Here is a 19,492-nt window from a genome sequence, read left to right on the forward strand (position 1 = left end):
AATTCGATATTTTGAACAGGTATTCTGAATATCTTCCGTTTCTATTTACCTCGGACCTTTGAAATAATCAACTGCCTGTTTGTTTTGACCTTTCTGATTTGCAATTCTCCAATTGCAACTGAGTTAGTGCATAACATTTGTTAAATGTCCTTTTATTTAGTGCCCGATTTGATTCCGTGCTATTTCCTTTATAAAAAATATATATAAATGAATACAAGCAAACGCCACAAGAATACAAGAAATAGCAACAAAAAAAAATAATCCCCACAAATAGTATTACCATTACCCAACTAAAACATGTAATAAGATCAACAATTTCACACTGACAAAATTAAATGTTGGTCTCATCATATCGATATGTTTGACAATATAGACTAGGGAAAGAATATTCACACTGGTCTTAAAATATTTTGTTCATTACATAGCTATTATTGTTCTTATCATTATGAAAACAAGTTTCTTGTAGGCCTTAGAAAACAGAGGTTGCACATGACCGACGCTGTCAACACGCTCAGATGGTCCAGAGACTTTGATTGGCACATAGAAGTGGTCAAAATAATTCATTGAGTGTCCGTTTTATTTGTACTATATGCATTATTAAACTTCCCCAGAAGTAGATGGTCAAATCCTGTTGATAATGCTTGAACGGTTGGTTCTACGATGGCCTGCGTTTTATTCAATGATGGGCAAAAAACAAACAAACAAAAAGCTAGCGCCTTACTGTTATCTGGTCGATTTAGTCGATTTTTTAGTCGATTTTCGGTCATATTTATCTTCAACCAAAATGCTTTAGTTCAATTTTGTTGAAAATGTAGCCATGTCGTTTCAATGTTCTTTTTTTTGCCTAACAAATGGTACACCATTATTGTTCTTCAAATCGCTCAATCTGTTTGGGCAGTGTTATCATGAAATTATGTATCTAATGCAATTTAGATTAGAAATGCGTACAAAAAAACAACATCGAATTTTGAGGTTGCTTATAAATCAAGCGTTGTGCATGCATTAGCCAATAGATTATGATCCAAACTAATACAAGAGATATTCATAGATATCCCCTACATTCCCTGACCTCAATCACTACCATTTACTGTTACATTGACATTAATAAACCCAGGTAATGTAACAAGAATGTTACCTGTAAACCCAGTGGAAAAAATTAGGGCATCATTGGCAACATTATTTTCCTTGTGCGTATTTGGCCATTTGGCACTGAACATAACAAAAGGCCTGGATCTGTGCGTAATTTGCCTTGCGTAAAATGCTCTCTCTATCCCTGCCCCGATTTGTAATATGTTTGCTTTTACAACTAAATGAAAGAGGAGTTCGATTGTTAATTGTAGCGACAGGAACCACACGTGATTGAATTATTGGCGGATCATAGGCCTATCTGCCCGCTGTCCCGCCTGGTCCTCCCTGTTTCACGGGTCTTTGTTCCTGATCTCCTAAATCCCACCCTTTTGAAATGAAGAGAAGAAGAAAAAACCCACTCTCTCGGGCTCGCACAGGCGCCTTGCTTTCACTGTAACCGGTAGTCGTTAAAGTGCGTTCCGGACCAACCTCATGATGGAGACGGATAGTTGTTTGTCTTTCTCTTCGCAGCCAAACCGGACACCACCAGAGAACTCACCGGGTTTGGAGCAGCATAGTTCCTCGGGTTCGTTTCTTCCCTGTGACGAACTTCAGAAAAACGCACACCTTCCTCTCGCGCACGGTCTGAGTCTCCGGGGTCAGGGTGACTTCTACAGCTCGAGCTCCATGGGACGATTTAATGACGGCGCACCCGCGGACTTTACGCACGGGGCAGCTCACACGAACCCTCGCGCCTCGCCCAACAAACATAGCAAATATATGGAAAATATTAATCAGGATCAAAATGGTTTATCAATAAGCGGGAAGGGCTCGTTTTATGAAAACAACTCCGAAGGTAAGTGGAGATTTTTATTTTTTTTTAATAAAAAAATCACGGCCATCAGTGTGAGGCTAACTGTGAAAAAGATATAGCCTCTCTACGAAAATAGGGGGAAATGCAATAATAATACTCACAATAATTATAATAATAATGTATTTACCTAAATGCTATAGGCCTAACTGAATAATGTTCTATTGCGTGTGGAAACCGTTTGACTTGTCAAACATTATGCAATATCCATTCTGAAGAAGATACATACCCGTGATAAGATAATTGCAACCAACATTTGTTGTCAGCTACTTCAAATTGTTACTTCAAATTACTACTTCAAATTTGTAGACCAGTGGATAAATATATTTTCAGGGTTTCTTTGGCGCTGCACATAGCCTATGCATATGTGTCAAGGGCTTGGATAAAAACTTTGTTAACACTGTAAACAATATTGTGCTAGTTCTACCTTTTTTTTAAAATTACGTAACTATTTACATCAGCTTTTTTTTAGTATTTCCAACATGAGGTATTCTGATGTATAATATACTTAACTTTTGCTGTTTCACAAACACCAATAAATTAAGTCCAGCGTCTAAAAAAAAGGGCGTAGTTCCAACAGAAGTGTATTAATTCCCAAACTGTTATTATTCGTTAGATCTACTTCCTCTTTTTGATCAGTTACTTTCAGTGATCATATCTTAATGTTGATTTGTTGTTGTTGCCATTTTAACACACTTTATCACGCATTGCTGAACACGGAAGTCGAGGTGGAACTGCAAGCATAGTAAGATGCTTAATGTGCCTCCAGCATGAAGTATTATGCGCAGTTATGCGCATGACCTTGTTTAAAGTGGGAATGGGTCATCTCATTTTTTAACGTAAATTTGCATATAATGTTTAAGAGTATAATAAAAGTAACAACAACAAAAATGTATTGCCCACAAAATTGAGCTACACGGCAAGTACTCTCAAATTCTTAAATTGAGAGTAAATGTCAAGACAAAAATGGTAAATTAAACAATACATTAAATTGAATTAACACATTCAAATATTGAAGTAAAACCAGGAACCTGCGTTTTTATGTGAAAATCCTACTTTTTTTGGGGGGGGGGGGGGTTGGGGGCTCTGAATCATTATGTACAATCTAATGGTCGTGATTCCTTTTCACCAAATGTCTGTTTTTAATTGTTCACCTAATTATTTAGCTTGTTTTCTATCATTTAGGATAACGTTCCAAAGGACCATCAAAGGACGGATGTTTATTAGTCCACACAGCAGGCCCCGGCTGAAGAAATCCCTCAAAAATAAGTAGATCTGGGCCTTGCGATGTAATTTAAGCATGACGATGATCGTACCAGTTGCATCATTATTTACGAGCCAACTTTTTAAGTGTGTCCCAAACAAACAAGTAGAGAGTACCTTCGCTAAGTGCATCGTTAGACCATGTGTCGTGTGGTTAGTAGGCCTATTGATTGGATCGAAAGAATAAGCCGCGCTGCTGTCGGATCAGCTTTCTCCATTCAAATCTTACTTTAACATTCGGATTATTCCACAATACTGACGACGGATTAGCTCCTAGAGAGATATTACCATCTATGGCTGCAACTATTGAGGTGGCGTAAGTATGTTTACCCGATAATAATGCACTAAATCACAGATTGGCACATGTTGTCACACATGAAACATATTGAGGCAAAAATAATAATACAGACAGTAGCCTAGAGGCAAAATAAAGCTCAATATGATTGAAATATATCGACCCATTTAGGCTTAGCCTATTTACATTTTAATGCTGTCATCACGGTTTTCGTTTGAAGATTTGTTTTATCTTTCACTTGTTTGTAACAATTGCAAATACTTTGGCAACTTTGTATTTGTAGTCCACTTCGCTCTGAAGTTATCAGCCGTCAAAGTCAGACAGATACCCAGCCTAAACACAGGCAGGACAGGTCACCCGTGATGCAAGTCAGTATTCAACGGTCATCCATGTCTGGGGACATCGGGAGGCAACAATGAGCGCTGTTACCTTCAAGCATCTGTCTTTGATTCCAAAGGTTACACTTTTGAATCAGGCGATAGAAAGTTGTTTTTGGGATGTTTTTTTTAAAGCCTATCCCAAACCTTAGCCCTTACCTGAATTTACCTGAACTCAGAGTTAATGCCTAAATTAAGATTTCGGAATATTGCCTAAATTTAACTCTAACATACTGACCACTCCGCTCGCGTTACTAGCTGAGATGTCTGTGACTAAAGTGACGCGGAAGGGCCAAAAACATCTAATGGTGCACTTTGGCTGCTCTGTGAGTGGTCTGGATCACTCGTAGACGTGTGAAGATTTTTAACAGCAACGTTACTAACGAAGGTTCTGGGAAACAGCTCGGCTACTAAAGATACATCTTAAAATGGTTCTAATTATGATCCATCTTAACGCTACGAAGGCTCTGGGAAACGAGGCCCTGAATGCTGCTATGCCTTTGTAGGCCGAACATCTTGAATTAGGCCTGTTATTTTGTTCCTTGCGAGCTCCTTTTCAGAATTTAGTTGTTTTGGTGAACCTAATATCCCCAATGTTGCCCTTTCGAATTATTCGAAAATAAAATGTGAATCAGATGTTAAAACACGATTTTAAAGTCATGGAATATTATAGGCCTAGACGACGACTACAAAATAATATAGCCAGCCCACCGAAATTGGCTAGGCCGACTCAAATGAATGTGCAACGACATCAAAAAAACGTCATTATTTTAGCCTGAGCCGTCTAGGTGCGTGATTACGGCGTCGGTGGAGGGAGCTTCCACCGTGCCATAAACATCTTATAAACACACCAATCATATGTATTCTGCACAAAATACAGTAATAAACGAAACAAACAAAAAACAAATACAACTTGAGTTCATTTTAAATTGAGAAGGTTTCTTAATCAAAAAGTTATGTTTTGTTTCTGAAGCGCAAAAAATATTGACTCTGGAAGACCCTGTCCCTTTTTTTTAAAATTTTTTACATCATAATATTTTTCAGGTGCAATATTATCTATTATATTTAAGCACATTCAGAACATTCTCTAAATAATAATAAACTGAAAGAACTAGATTAACTTAAAGATAAAGATGATTTTCTTCGGCCTGAGACATGCACCAACACAGCGTTCCAAGTTTGAAACAGTTTAGTAAACGTAATATCCCGTGAACTCGAGTCTTAGGAAATGACGTGGTTCTTCAGTATTATTTATTGACGTTTGTAATCCATCCTCTAAAGTTGCCTTTATTAAGGGATGTGAGTTCTGTTAAGGACAGTGATATATCTGTGTGTGCAGAATAACATACAGCAGTCTGATTCATGTTATTGCCAAAGACAACCGTGGATAGAGATACTCTATCTCTACAGTTAATCTTCATCTTAGATAATACCATGGTCTGATTTAAAATGAATACTTTTCTATTTCTTTGGTCTTGAATTAATACTTTTTTTATACACATGCAAACACACTTAGACGCTTACACACACACACACACACACACACACACACACACACACACACACACACACACACACACACACACACACACACACACACACACACACACACACACACACACACACACACACACACACACACACACACACACACACAGTGATTAGAGCAATGGGCCAATAACCGAAAGTTTGCTGAATCGAATCCCTGAGATGACATGGTAAAAAAAAACATGTAATTCTGCCCCTGAGCAAGGCAGTTAACCCACTGTTCCCCTGAGCAAGGCAGTTAACCCACTGTTACCCTGAGCAAGGCAGTTAACCCACTGTTACCCTGAGCAAGGCAGTTAACCCACTGTTACCCAGGCGGCGTGGCTGTCGATTTACCCTTGTGTAGTCTTAACATTACGTATACTCCCCTTGTCCTAAGGGTAAAAAAAAATTCACCCGCCTTCACTAAAATAAAGCAGCTTAATTGAATGTTAAACCCCAAATCTATTTTGCATGAAGAAACTTTGTGAATATCTGGGGTTTTCCCTCTTCACAATGCAGAAAGACTGCACTTAATCAGTGGACCCTTGTTTTTATTACAACACACCTGTCATAATTGTTTTCTTTAATAAAGTAGAGGTTTATTATTATTATTAGTATTGCTAAAGGTACTGCATAGGTGTAAACAGACGTTTTGTTTTAGCATGAGAGCACTTGTATAGCCAAAGAAAGTAGCAGAAATGTGCAGAAAGTAGTTTTGAATGCATTTTTATTGAAGGGAAACAATAACAGTCTTGAACTTTTTTTTGGCAACATAGTGATATATTGTTATATACTGTCCAATGAGGAATTACAAGTGCCTGTCCCAACTGCTCCAGGAACACCTTGCTCTTGTTCTGCTTATCAGGTATCCAGGTAGGGTTGATCTTGTTCCATATCACGAAGGCATTGTATGAGGACACATCAATGATGTTATGGAAGATGACCAAGGGCCAGCGGGCAGTCATTCTCCTGCAGCTGTAAGTTCCAATCACCTTGTTCAGGTTGTCCATGCCTCCATTGTTGTGGTAGTAGTCCAGGATGATGGCTGGCTTCATGTCCTCACGATCACTGATCTCAGCCGTTTTGTGCAGTGTGCTCAGAAGGACCACATTCTTGGTTCCTCTTTGGGAGGTAAGAAACTAGAGTGGTGGTGATGGCAAACTTTGATGAGAAGGCCTCTCTCCCCCTTGTTGCGAGGAGTGCAGGGGGGAGCTCAGGCTTGTTCTTTCTAACTGTGCCAACCATGGTGATCTTCTTCAGATACATCCTCCTCTTCTAAATCATTGTTCTCTTGTTCCTCCGGACATCTGAAAAAATCAGATCTACGACCTGTTGGGCACTGAAACGTGCACTCATGGCTTCAGCAAAGAGAGAACAGTGGGGGTACTGTCATCTGCAGCACCTTTATTGCCTCTGACTGCATTCCCAATTAGTTGTCTGAAATTGTTTTTATTTTGTCTGAAATAGTTTTTTATTTTGCCTGAAATAGTTTTGAGTAGTAGTGAACTTGAGTCATGTGTGGGGTTGTGGAGGGGTCGTGGAGGGGAGATGCTGCACATGCACAAGAAAGTTTCAGTTCAATCAGCAGCACACAATCTACATTTATCATTGTGTGTGTGTGTGTGTCTTTGTGTTTTTTTTTGTGGTGTGTAAATTATTTAATAACTGCCGGGTCAAAAATGACCCTAAGACAATCTTTGTACCCTGGTGGTGTCCAGCTCTCATGGAAATGAGAGCGATGTTTCACTTTTTCTAATGTTGGGCTCACTCTAGGAAAAGTCATCAAATTTCAAGCTGAAAAAATATAATATTAGGGGGTTTTCTCTGCTGTTGAACATAGTGGCAGGTCATTTTTTTACCCTTACGACAACACAAGGGTTAAGGCAGCCCCCCGACACCTCTCTGTTTCAGAGGGGTTGGGTTAAATGCAGAAGACACATTTAAGTTGTACAACTGACTAGGTATCCCCCCTTTCTGTTGTATAACTGACTAGGTATCCCCCTTTCCCTTTCTGTTGTACAACTGACTAGGTATCCCCCTTTCTGTTGTACAACTGACTAGGTATCCCCCTTTCTGTTGTACAACTGACTAGGTATCCCCCTTTCTGTTGTACAACTGACTAGATATCCCCCCTTTCTGTTGTACAACTGACTAGGTATCCCCCTTTCCCTTTCTGTTGTACAACTGACTAGGTATCCCCCCTTTCTGTTGTATAACTGACTAGGTATCCCCCTTTCCCTTTCTGTTGTACAACTGACTAGGTATCCCCCCTTTCTGTTGTATAACTGACTAGGTATCCCCCTTTCCCTTTCTGTTGTACAACTGACTAGGTATCTCCCTTTCTGTTGTACAACTGACTAGGTACCCCCCTTTCTGTTGTACAACTGACTAGGTATCTCCCTTTCTGTTGTACAACTGACTAGGTACCCCCCTTTCTGTTGTACAACTGACTAGGTACCCCCCTTTCTGTTGTACAACTGACTAGGTATCCCCCGTCCCCTTTCTGTTGTACAACTGACTAGGTACCCCCCTTTCTGTTGTACAACTGACTAGGTATCCCCCGTCCCCTTTCTGTTGTACAACTGACTAGGTACCCCCCTTTCTGTTGTACAACTGACTAGGTATCCCCCGTCCCCTTTCTGTTGTCCAACTGACTAGGTACCCCCCTTTCTGTTGTACAACTGACTAGGTATCCCCCCTTTCTGTTGTCCAACTGACTAGGTATCCCCCTTTCTGTTGTCCAACTGACTAGGTATCCCCCCTTTCTGTTGTCCAACTGACTAGGTATCCCCCTTTCTGTTGTCCAACTGACTAGGTATCCCCCCTTTCTGTTGTCCAACTGACTAGGTATCCCCCCTTTCTGTTGTACAACTGACTAGGTATCCCCCTTTCTGTTGTACAACTGACTAGGTATCCCCCCTTTCTGTTGTACAACTGACTAGGTATCCCCCCTTTCTGTTGTACAACTTTCTGTTGTATAACTGACTAGGTATCCCCCTTTCTGTTGTATAACTGACTAGGTATCCCCCCTTTCTGTTGTACAACTGACTAGGTATCCCCCCTTTCTGTTGTACAACTGACTAGGTATCCCCCCTTTCTGTTGTACAACTGACTAGGTATCCCCCTTTCTGTTGTACAACTGACTAGGTATCCCCCTTTCCCTTTCTGTTGTACAACTGACTAGGTATCCCCCTTTCTGTTGTACAACTGACTAGGTATCCCCCTTTCCCTTTCTGTTGTACAACTGACTAGGTATCCCCCTTTCCCTTTCTGTTGTACAACTGACTAGGTATCCCCCCTTTTTCTGTTGTACAACTGACTAGGTATCCCCCTTTCTGTTGTACAACTGACTAGGTACCCCCCTTTCTGTTGTACAACTGACTAGGTATCCCCCTTTCTGTTGTACAACTGACTAGGTATCCCCCCTTTCTGTTGTACAACTGACTAGGTATCCCCCTTTCTGTTGTACAACTGACTAGGTATCCCCCTTTCTGTTGTACAACTGACTAGGTATCCCCCTTTCCCTTTCTGTTGTACAACTGACTAGGTATCCCCCTTTCTGTTGTACAACTGACTAGGTATCCCCCTTTCTGTTGTACAACTGACTAGGTATCCCCCTTTCTGTTGTACAACTGACTAGGTATCCCCCTTTCTGTTGTACAACTGACTAGGTATCCCCCTTTCTGTTGTATAACTGACTAGGTATCCCCCTTTCTGTTGTATAACTGACTAGGTATCCCCCTTTCTGTTGTACAACTGACTAGGTATCCCCCTTTCTGTTGTCCAACTGACTAGGTATCCCCCTTTCTGTTGTCCAACTGACTAGGTATCCCCCCTTTCTGTTGTCCAACTGACTAGGTATCCCCCCTTTCTGTTGTACAACTGACTAGGTATCCCCCTTTCTGTTGTACAACTGACTAGGTATCCCCCCTTTCTGTTGTACAACTGACTAGGTATCCCCCCTTTCTGTTGTACAACTGACTAGGTATCCCCCCTTTCTGTTGTATAACTGACTAGGTATCCCCCTTTCTGTTGTATAACTGACTAGGTATCCCCCCTTTCTGTTGTACAACTGACTAGGTATCCCCCCTTTCTGTTGTACAACTGACTAGGTATCCCCCCTTTCTGTTGTACAACTGACTAGGTATCCCCCTTTCTGTTGTACAACTGACTAGGTATCCCCCCTTTCCCTTTCTGTTGTACAACTGACTAGGTATCCCCCTTTCTGTTGTACAACTGACTAGGTATCCCCCTTTCTGTTGTACAACTGACTAGATATCCCCCCTTTCTGTTGTACAACTGACTAGGTATCCCCCTTTCTGTTGTACAACTGACTAGGTATCCCCCTTTCTGTTGTACAACTGACTAGGTATCCCCCCTTTCCCTTTCTGTTGTACAACTGACTAGGTATCCCCCTTTCTGTTGTACAACTGACTAGGTATCCCCCTTTCCCTTTCTGTTGTACAACTGACTAGGTATCCCCCTTTCCCTTTCTGTTGTACAACTGACTAGGTATCCCCCCTTCCCTTTCTGTTGTACAACTGACTAGGTATCCCCCTTTCTGTTGTACAACTGACTAGGTATCCCCCCTTTCTGTTGTACAACTGACTAGATATCCCCCTTTCTGTTGTACAACTGACTAGGTATCCCCCCTTTCTGTTGTACAACTGACTAGATATCCCCCTTTCTGTTGTACAACTGACTAGGTATCCCCCTTTCTGTTGTATAACTGACTAGGTATCCCCCTTTCCCTTTCTGTTGTACAACTGACTAGGTATCTCCCTTTCTGTTGTACAACTGACTAGGTATCCCCCTTTCTGTTGTACAACTGACTAGGTATCCCCCTTTCTGTTGTACAACTGACTAGGTATCCCCCTTTCTGTTGTACAACTGACTAGGTATCCCCCTTTCTGTTGTATAACTGACTAGGTATCCCCCTTTCTGTTGTATAACTGACTAGGTATCCCCCTTTCTGTTGTACAACTGACTAGGTACCCCCCTTTCTGTTGTACAACTGACTAGGTATCCCCCTTTCTGTTGTACAACTGACTAGGTATCCCCCCTTTCTGTTGTACAACTGACTAGGTATCCCCCGTCCCCTTTCTGTTGTACAACTGACTAGGTATCCCCCTTTCTGTTGTATAACTGACTAGGTATCCCCCTTTCTGTTGTACAACTGACTAGATATCCCCCCTTTCTGTTGTACAACTGACTAGATATCCCCCCTTTCTGTTGTCCAACTGACTAGGTATCCCCCTTTCTGTTGTACAACTGACTAGGTATCCCCCTTTCTGTTGTATAACTGACTAGGTATCCCCCTTTCTGTTGTACAACTGACTAGATATCCCCCCTTTCTGTTGTACAACTGACTAGGTATCCCCCCTTTCTGTTGTACAACTGACTAGGTATCCCCCGTCCCCTTTCTGTTGTACAACTGACTAGGTATCCCCCTTTCTGTTGTATAACTGACTAGGTATCCCCCTTTCTGTTGTACAACTGACTAGGTATCCCCCTTTCTGTTGTATAACTGACTAGGTATCCCCCTTTCTGTTGTACAACTGACTAGATATCCCCCCTTTCTGTTGTACAACTGACTAGGTATCCCCCTTTCTGTTGTACAACTGACTAGGTATCCCCCCTTTCCCTTTCTGTTGTACAACTGACTAGGTATCCCCCCTTTCTGTTGTCCCCCTTTCAGCCATTTCCATCCAAATGGATCAATCAGCACCAACATGTGAAGTTCATAGGAGCATGTCAAATTGGGTGTCAAATGAAAACTAAGAGTCCATATTTTTGTGGAAATGCATAGAAACCATTTTCCATCTTGAACATTTGTCATAAAGTAAAAGGCTTTGATTTCTGGTCAAACAGATGGAAAAAGGGGTTCTTAGAAAACATCTACCAGAAAACAAGTTTTAAAAGTATCAGAAATACATCAAAACACAATAATATTGTAGTATAAAGACCCCTGCCAACTAATATCAACACATATTGCCTTGTGCCTTGTAATTCTGTTACCAAACACCCACTGATCTTTAAGATATATTCTAGTTTCTCTCGCTCATGAGGAGGGAGGATAATGAAAGTTCACAGGAGTAACAAGTAAAGGTAGACCTACCAATTAGTTATAGTGATTTTACTGATATCAAGTTTGTTTATGAATAATTAAGTGATTCAAACTTGTAATTCTGTTACCAAATTGGTAACGGAATTACCAAAAAGTAGAGTACTGTACAGTAGAGTTGAGTACAGTACAGTACAGTACAGTACAGTTCAGTACTGTACAGTAGAGTTCAGTACAGTTCAGTAGAGTATAGTACTGTACAGTTCAGTACAGTATAGTAGAGTCCAGTACAGTAGAGTCCAGTACTGTACATTAGAGTTCAGTACAGTAGAGTAGAGTTCAGTAGAGTAGAGCACAATTGAGTAGAGTACTGGACATGTACATGTACTGGACAATGTACAGTATTGGACATATTTACTGTACTGTACTGAACTCTACTGTGCTGTGTTGTACTGTACTCTGCTGTGCTGTACTGTGACGTCCAAACTTGTGAAACATAGACATTTATGATTGGTTCAGATTTTTCAATGTAAATTGTCCAAAGTAGTCCTTGTGCATAGTGCACAGTTTGTTAAACTTTAAAATCAAATGTTTTTTGTATGGCATACATGTTAAAGTGAAAAATTGGTGTCAAATCGCAATTCTGTTACAATGGATTTGCCCTTTTTTTTTTAAAACCCTTAATGAAAGGGTTTTCATTCAACTTTTTTTTTAAATATGGGGTTGTGGACCATATAAGAATGAGATACAGAAAGCCCCAAATATTGGTACGATTAGAATAGGTTTTTTTGGACAAGATCATCCATTTGGCGTCAGTCTGTCTGTGAATTTAACCTGAGTGTTGTTTTTCTGACTCAGATTTGAGTAGAGATATGTTGTGTCCACATGACACTTGATTGCTGTCCAACATTCTGGGACACAGTCAGACTCACACACCTTCAAAGGCAGACTAGTCTTCCTGTTTTGTCTATTGGTGCTTGGAAGGGGAGAGGGTTAGGGTTTAGAGATTGAAAAGCAGGGGGGATGGTATAGCACATAGCCTAAAACGTTATATAAAGAAGTATATAAGTATATTGAGTTAGATGGATGATGAATTGACTAGATATTCCTAACCCCCAGATCTCAGTATAGTGAGTTAGAGGGATAAAGAATTGACTAGATATTCCTAACCCCCAGATCTCAGTATAGTGAGCTAGAGGGATGATGAATTGACTATATATTCCTAACCCCCAGATCTCATCCATGTTTACATTTTTTTTAACTGCACAGTCCAAAAATGAATAATACAAAATTTTAAAATATATATATATTTTAAATTCTAAGAAACCGTTAAACCCAATTAAATGCTCCCGAAATTTGACATTTTACCCAAAATATCTCTGACAATGCAGCAAAAGCATAATGCAGCAAAAAGCTTATTTCTCTCAAATTTGTTTATATCCCTGTTAGTGAGCATTTATCCTTTGCCAAGATAATCTATCCACCTGAGAGGTGTGGCATATCAAGAAGCTGATTAAACCTCATGATCATTACACAGGTGCACCTTGTGCTGGGGGGACAATAAAAGGCCATTTTCAAAATGTGCCGTTTTGTCACACAATACCACAGGTGAACTATGGTGTGAGGTTGGATCTATTCTAAACCAACATCAGGGGTGCGTCCCAAAATGACTCCTTATTCCATAAATAGTGCACTACTTTTGAGCAAAGACCTATTGGCCCTCGTCAAAAGTAGTGCACTCTGTAGGGAATAGGGTTTTTCAAAGAAAAATACTTCTCTGTTTGGGACAGGAAGTTAATTAGGACTATGCTGAATGACTGCTCTCAACTGTCTTCTGAGTGAGCCTAATGATAGGACATGGGGAAAGTCTAGATAAGACAAAGGGGACCGAGAGAGAATAATTATCTTCTGGGACCCCATCATTAACATGAAGAACAACATCCAAACACAGCCCGAGTGAAACATCCATAATGTTTTAGTCCAGTGACATTCATAATGGTACTGTCCAGTCATCCAAACACTCCCGGAGTCCATAATGGTACTGTCCAGTCATCCAAACACATCCAGTCCATAATGGTACTGTCCAGTCATCCAAACACATCCAGTCCATAATGGTACTGTCCAGTCATCCAAACACTCCCGGAGTCCATAATGGTACTGTCCAGTCATCCAAACACTCCCGGAGTCCATAATGGTACTGTCCAGTCATCCAAACACATCCAGTCCATAATGGTACTGTCAAGTCATCCAAACACTCCCGGAGACCATAATGGTACTGTCCAGTCATCCAAACACTCCCGGAGTCCATAATGGTACTGTCCAGTCATCCAAACACATCCAGTCCATAATGGTACTGTCCAGTCATCCAAACACTCCCGGAGTCCATAATGGTACTGTCCAGTCATCCAAACACATCCAGTCCATAATGGTACTGTCAAGTCATCCAAACACTCCCGGAGTCCATAATGGTACTGTCCAGTCATCCAAACACTCCCGGAGTCCATAATGGTACTGTCCAGTCATCCAAACACATCCAGTCCATAATGGTACTGTCAAGTCATCCAAACACTCCCGGAGTCCATAATGGTACTGTCCAGTACAGTTACAAGGAAGTGACTTGTATCACATAAATGAATAGATGGTCTGTGTGTCATATCTATCATAGTAATGAAATGCATATATTTGATCATGCCTTGTTATTTTATACACACAATTATACTTTGTATCAAATTTGGTCAAATGTCTAACTTTCTAAATTGAATTAAAAACTCAAATGATTTGGGACTCACAATGTCAAAAATGAGACGATAACGATATTTTCAGTCTTCAAAAATAAACTTTGAACTTGTTGGAAGAATCTGTAGTATATTCTGTCCATAACATGATCCCAAAACACTAGGTCCATGTGAAACCTCCTCAAACCCAAAACACATCAGTTTGAGTTCTGCTCAGGGGGTCTTGACCTTCATTTATAATGCTGGTCAAAACAAACAGTGTTGCAGTGGTCTGGAATGTTGTGTCTGGTCAGATCTGATCAAAACCATAACAAGGAGACTTCAAACTAAAATACTAAATTAAGAGAAAAAAAAGAGCAAGTTTTAAAAGCAACACGTGTTTATTTCCAACTCTATCTCATACAAATTTGTGCATAACTGTAAAACCATTCCGTCAGCAGCTCACTTAGTGTTTTTTGTCTTCTATTCGTGGCTCATCTGGCCTGTTTTTCTCACCTCTTATCAGAGGTCTGTAAGAGACCAGTTGGACCCCTGAGACAACATAGGAACGTTCACTCCTTGCCAAACCAACGTCCTCCTTCAGATCTTAGTCAAATCTCCTGAGAAAAGACAAGTCTGCGTGGCTGAATCCTTTTTATTATTAATGCAGAATAATTACGTTGATGCCTCTTTGTCACGTTCTGACCATAGAAAACCTGTATTTTCTATGGTAGAGTAGGTCAGGGCGTGACTAGGGGTTTTTGTTCTAGTTTATATTTTCTATGTGGGGTTCTAGGTTTGATTTTCTATGTTGGTGATTTGTATGATTCCCAATTAGAGGCAGCTGGTTATCGTTGTCTCTAATTGGGGATCATACTTATAAGTAGCATTTTTTTTGTTGTTTATGTATAGTGTGTTTGAGCACTACGTAGTCACGTGTCTTTGTAAGTTTGGTTATTTTGTTTTCAGTTTCACTTATTCATTAAAAGATGTGGAACTATACTCACGCTGCGCCTTGGTCCGACCATCATTATTAAGAACATCGTGATACTCTTACAGTGGACGTTAATGAATCCTGTTTGTTATCATGGAGAATATTTTGTTGCTGCCTCAGTGGACATTAATGTTAGGTTGGCTGTTTAATCTGAATATCTCTGTGTGACAATGTTACCACTGGTAGACATCAGAGCCTCGCTTAAACACAGCAATTTACTTTTTTCACGCACACACACACACACATTTTCTTATAGTAAGCCCTATCTTCCTCCTTTCTCTCTCTCTACCCGCCCTCAGCCAGAGAGAAGGTGGGTCCCAAGCCCATGGGCTACCCAGTGATTGGCTCAGACTTCTGCATCAAGCTGAAGGAGCCAACCAATGGTCTCCAAACAGGGGACTCAATCGCAGACTCCATCGACCTATCGGGCAAGAACAAGAAGCGTCGTAACCGTACCACGTTCAGTACCTTCCAGTTGGAGGAGCTGGAGAAAGTGTTTCAGAAGACTCACTACCCTGACGTTTATGCCCGGGAACAGCTGGCTCTTAGGACCGAACTGACAGAGGCCCGTGTACAGGTAATCCCCCTCTTCATCACATCCTACACATCCTACAGTCCCCTATCCTGGCTTCTACAGTAACTATCTCAGTCCCCTATCCTGGCTGCTACAGTAACTATCTCAGTCCCCTACAATGGCTGCTACAGTAACTATCTCAGTCCCCTATCCTGGCTGCTACAGTAACTATCTCAGTCCCCTATCCTGGCTGCTACAGTAACTATCTCAGTACCCTATCCTGGCTGCTACAGTAACTGTCTCAGTACCCTATCCTGGCTGCTACAGTAACTGTCTCAGTCCCCTATCCTGGCTGCTACAGTAACTATCCCAGTCCCCTATCCTGGCTGCTACAGTAACTATCTCAGTACCCTATCCTGGCTGCTACAGTAACTGTCTCAGTCCCCTATCCTGGCTGCTACAGTAACTATCTCAGTACCCTATCCTGGCTGCTACAGTAACTGTCTCAGTACCCTATCCTGGCTGCTACAGTAACTGTCTCAGTCCCCTATCCTGGCTGCTACAGTAACTATCTCAGTCCCCTATCCTGGCTGCTACAGTAACTATCTCAGTACCCTATCCTGGCTGCTACAGTAACTGTCTCAGTTTGCAACTGTAATAGTTTGCAGTACCATCCTGAAAACAGTTAATACATCCAGATTATAGGCTACAATATTTATGTGCAGAAATGCAAAGTAGAACTGCTGCTCAGTCCTTTCAAATTAAGATTTTTGTTTGTTGCCTTACAACAAACTTTGGCATTTGAAAGTGAATTACGGTAAGTGGCAGATGTCCTCTGATCCCTTTCTCTCTCTCTCCATTCAGGTGTGGTTCCAAAACCGCCGGGCCAAGTGGAGGAAGAGGGAACGCTATGGGAAGATCCAGGAGGTGCGAAACCACTTTGCTGCTACATACAATATCTCCACCTACCAGGTACACACTGACACACATAGTTCACTTTGCTATTACATACAATATCTCCACCTACCAGGTACACACTGACACTTACTGACACACGCAGTTCACTTTGCTACTAAAGATATCTCCACCTACCAGGTACACACTGACACACACAGTTCACTTTGCTACTACATATGATATCTCCACCTACCAGGTACACACTGACACTTACTGACACACACAGTTCACTTTGCTACTACATATGATATCTCCACCTACCAGGTACTGTCTTCCGACAGGTGGCATCACTCCTACGCACGCTCATCCCTCAATCTAATCTGACGTACTCTCTTCCTCTCTAGATGCAGAGCAACCTGTGGCCAGGAGCTGGTGCAGCAGGGGGCGGGGGGTCCGGCGGGGGCTGTGTCCTGAGCCCTGACACCATGTCTTCCTCTTGTATGAGCCCCTACCCCCATCCCCACAGCAACCTCTCCTCCATGGGCTTCATGGGCATGCCCCCTTCCTCCAGCCACCCCCACCACCCTCACCATCACCCCCCACACCACCCTGGCATCAATAGCCTCTACTCTCTCCACAGCTTCCCTGGGGCCCTCGGGGGCCACTCCTTTGAGCCGGGGCCCGAGACAGAGTATAAGCCATCCAGCCTGTTGGCCCTGCGGATGAAGGCTAAGGACCCTGGCAGTCTTCTATCCTGGCCTACATGATCACCACAGTGTCAGGGCCTTACTATGTACTGACTGAGCCAATGTACACACACACATTCAAACTCAATCTTGTATACTAGCTACCCCATGGATAGTTATGGCCATGTGTTTGTGTTGCTGCATGTTGATAACAGCAGAAGTCAAAACTCTCTCCTGTGGTTCACTATAATATGTATACACACACTCTGCTATTTTTCTCCCGAAAATGTAAACCCACAGATTTCAAAACATGACATGATCAACCTTTGAGTTTGTTAGGTATTTTATCCCTGGGCATTTCCATGTAAAAAGGACGAACATATAAAGTTAAAACGAACAGGTAAAACTGGGTGTCAAATGAAAACTAAGATTCTATATTTTGTGGGAAATGAATGCATAGAAACCATTTTCCATCTTGAACATTTGTCAGAAAGTAAAAGGCTTTGATTTCTGGTCAAAGAGATGGACAAAGGGGGTCTTAGAAAACTTCTACCAGAAAAAAGTTTTAAAGGTATCAGAAATACATCAAAACACAATAATATTGTAGTATAAAGACCCCTGCCAACTAATATAAACACTTACTTTTAGTTTTGGTTAAATGTACCATCTGTAAGTATAATAAATATTTCCTTTGTAATTGTGATTTGTAATTCCGTTACCAAACAGCCACATATCTCCTTCATGATACATACCAATTAGTTATAGTGATTTTACTGATATCAAATTTTGTTTTTGACGTATTAAGTGATTAAAATTTGTAATTCGAAATACCAAGCAATCTGTAACGTAATGACTGCAACTGAATTGGCTACGATAGGAAATCGTAGTAGTCACAAACCACAGTTGGATCACCTGTTACTGTCCTCCCTTCCACTGACATTCTGTTATGTTCAGCTCATAGTGTCTCCTGTTACTGTCCTCTCTTCCACTGGCTGTTATGTTCAGCTCATAGTGTCTCCTGCTACTGTCCTCTCTTCCACTGACTGTTATGTTCAGCTCAGAGTGTCTCCTGCTACTGTCCTCTCTTCCACTGACTGTTATGTTCAGCTCATAGTGTCTCCTGCTACTGTCCTCTCTTCCACTGACTGTTATGTTCAGCTCATAGTGTCTCCTGTTACTGTCCTCTCTTCCACTGACTGTTATGTTCAGCTCATAGTGTCTCCTGTTACTGTCCTCTCTTCCACTGACTGTTATGTTCAGCTCATAGTGTCTCCTGTTACTGTCCTCCCTTCTACTGACTGTTATGTTCAGCTCATAGTGTCTCCTGTTACTGTCCTCTCTTCCACTGACTGTTATGTTCAGCTCATAGTGTCTCGTGTTACTGTCCTCCCTTCTACTGACATTCTGTTATGTTTAGCTCATAGTGTCTCCTGTTACTGTCCTCCCTTCTACTGACATTCTGTTTTGTTCAGCTCATAGTGTCTCCTGCTACTGTCCTCCCTTCTACTGACATTCTGTTATGTTTAGCTCATAGTGTCTCCTGTTACTGTCCTCCCTTCCACTGACTGTTATGTTCAGCTCATAGTGTCTCCTGTTACTGTCCTCTCTTCCACTGACTGTTATGTTCAGCTCATAGTGTCTCCTGTTACTGTCCTCCCTTCTACTGACATTCTGTTATGTTTAGCTCATAGTGTCTCCTGTTACTGTCCTCCCTTCTACTGACATTCTGTTTTGTTCAGCTCATAGTGTCTCCTGCTACTGTCCTCCCTTCTACTGACATTCTGTTATGTTTAGCTCATAGTGTCTCCTGTTACTGTCCTCCCTTCCACTGACTGTTATGTTCAGCTCATAGTGTCTCCTGCTACTGTCCTCCCTTCTACTGACATTCTGTTATGTTTAGCTCATAGTGTCTCCTGTTACTGTCCTCCCTTCCACTGACTGTTATGTTTAGCTCATAGTGTCTCCTGTTACTGTCCTCCCTTCCACTGGCTGTTATGTTCAGCTCATCATCTGGTGGTCAAAGCAAGAGTGCTAAAACAGTCTGTCCGGACAACCCCCCCCCCCCCCCCCCCCCCCCACCCACCCTCTCTCTTTCTGTCTCTCTCTCTTTCTCTCCCTCTCCCTTTCCCTCTGTCTGTCTCACTCTCTCTTTCTGTCTGTCTGTCTGTCTGTCTGTCTGTCTCTCTCACTCTCCAGTTAATGTTACTTCTCCCACCTCT

The 19,492-nt window shown here is 41.6% G+C and overlaps 1 protein-coding gene across 2 annotated transcripts; it reads left to right on the top strand.

Moving 5' to 3' along the window:
- Positions 1–1,499: 1,499 nt before the first annotated feature.
- LOC139367767 (homeobox protein aristaless-like 3) lies at positions 1,500–17,970 on the top strand. Of its 2 annotated transcripts, none has more exons than XM_071106099.1 (4): positions 1,500–1,924; positions 15,476–15,753; positions 16,555–16,662; positions 16,992–17,970. In XM_071106099.1, exons 1-4 carry the CDS (start codon positions 1,561–1,563, stop codon positions 17,352–17,354), a joined length of 1,113 nt encoding a protein of 370 aa, XP_070962200.1. In that variant the 5' UTR covers positions 1,500–1,560; the 3' UTR covers positions 17,355–17,970. The 2 variants fall into 2 exon arrangements, with proteins under 2 accessions (XP_070962200.1, XP_070962201.1); XM_071106100.1 differs by having other exon boundaries at positions 1,501–1,924; positions 16,555–16,617.
- The last annotated feature ends 1,522 nt before the right edge of the window (positions 17,971–19,492 follow it).

Source organism: Oncorhynchus clarkii, chromosome 16, assembly GCF_045791955.1.
Source record: "Oncorhynchus clarkii lewisi isolate Uvic-CL-2024 chromosome 16, UVic_Ocla_1.0, whole genome shotgun sequence".
Lineage (NCBI taxonomy): Eukaryota > Metazoa > Chordata > Actinopteri > Salmoniformes > Salmonidae > Oncorhynchus > Oncorhynchus clarkii.

Coding starts and splice junctions, on each gene's coding strand:
- LOC139367767 (XM_071106099.1), top strand. CDS start 1,561: ATGATGGAGACGGATAGTTGTTTGTCTTTCTCTTCGCAGCCAAACCGG. Junction 15,754..16,554: donor TGACAGAGGCCCGTGTACAG/GTAATCCCCCTC, acceptor CTCTCCATTCAG/GTGTGGTTCCAAAACCGCCG. Junction 16,663..16,991: donor ACAATATCTCCACCTACCAG/GTACACACTGAC, acceptor CTTCCTCTCTAG/ATGCAGAGCAACCTGTGGCC.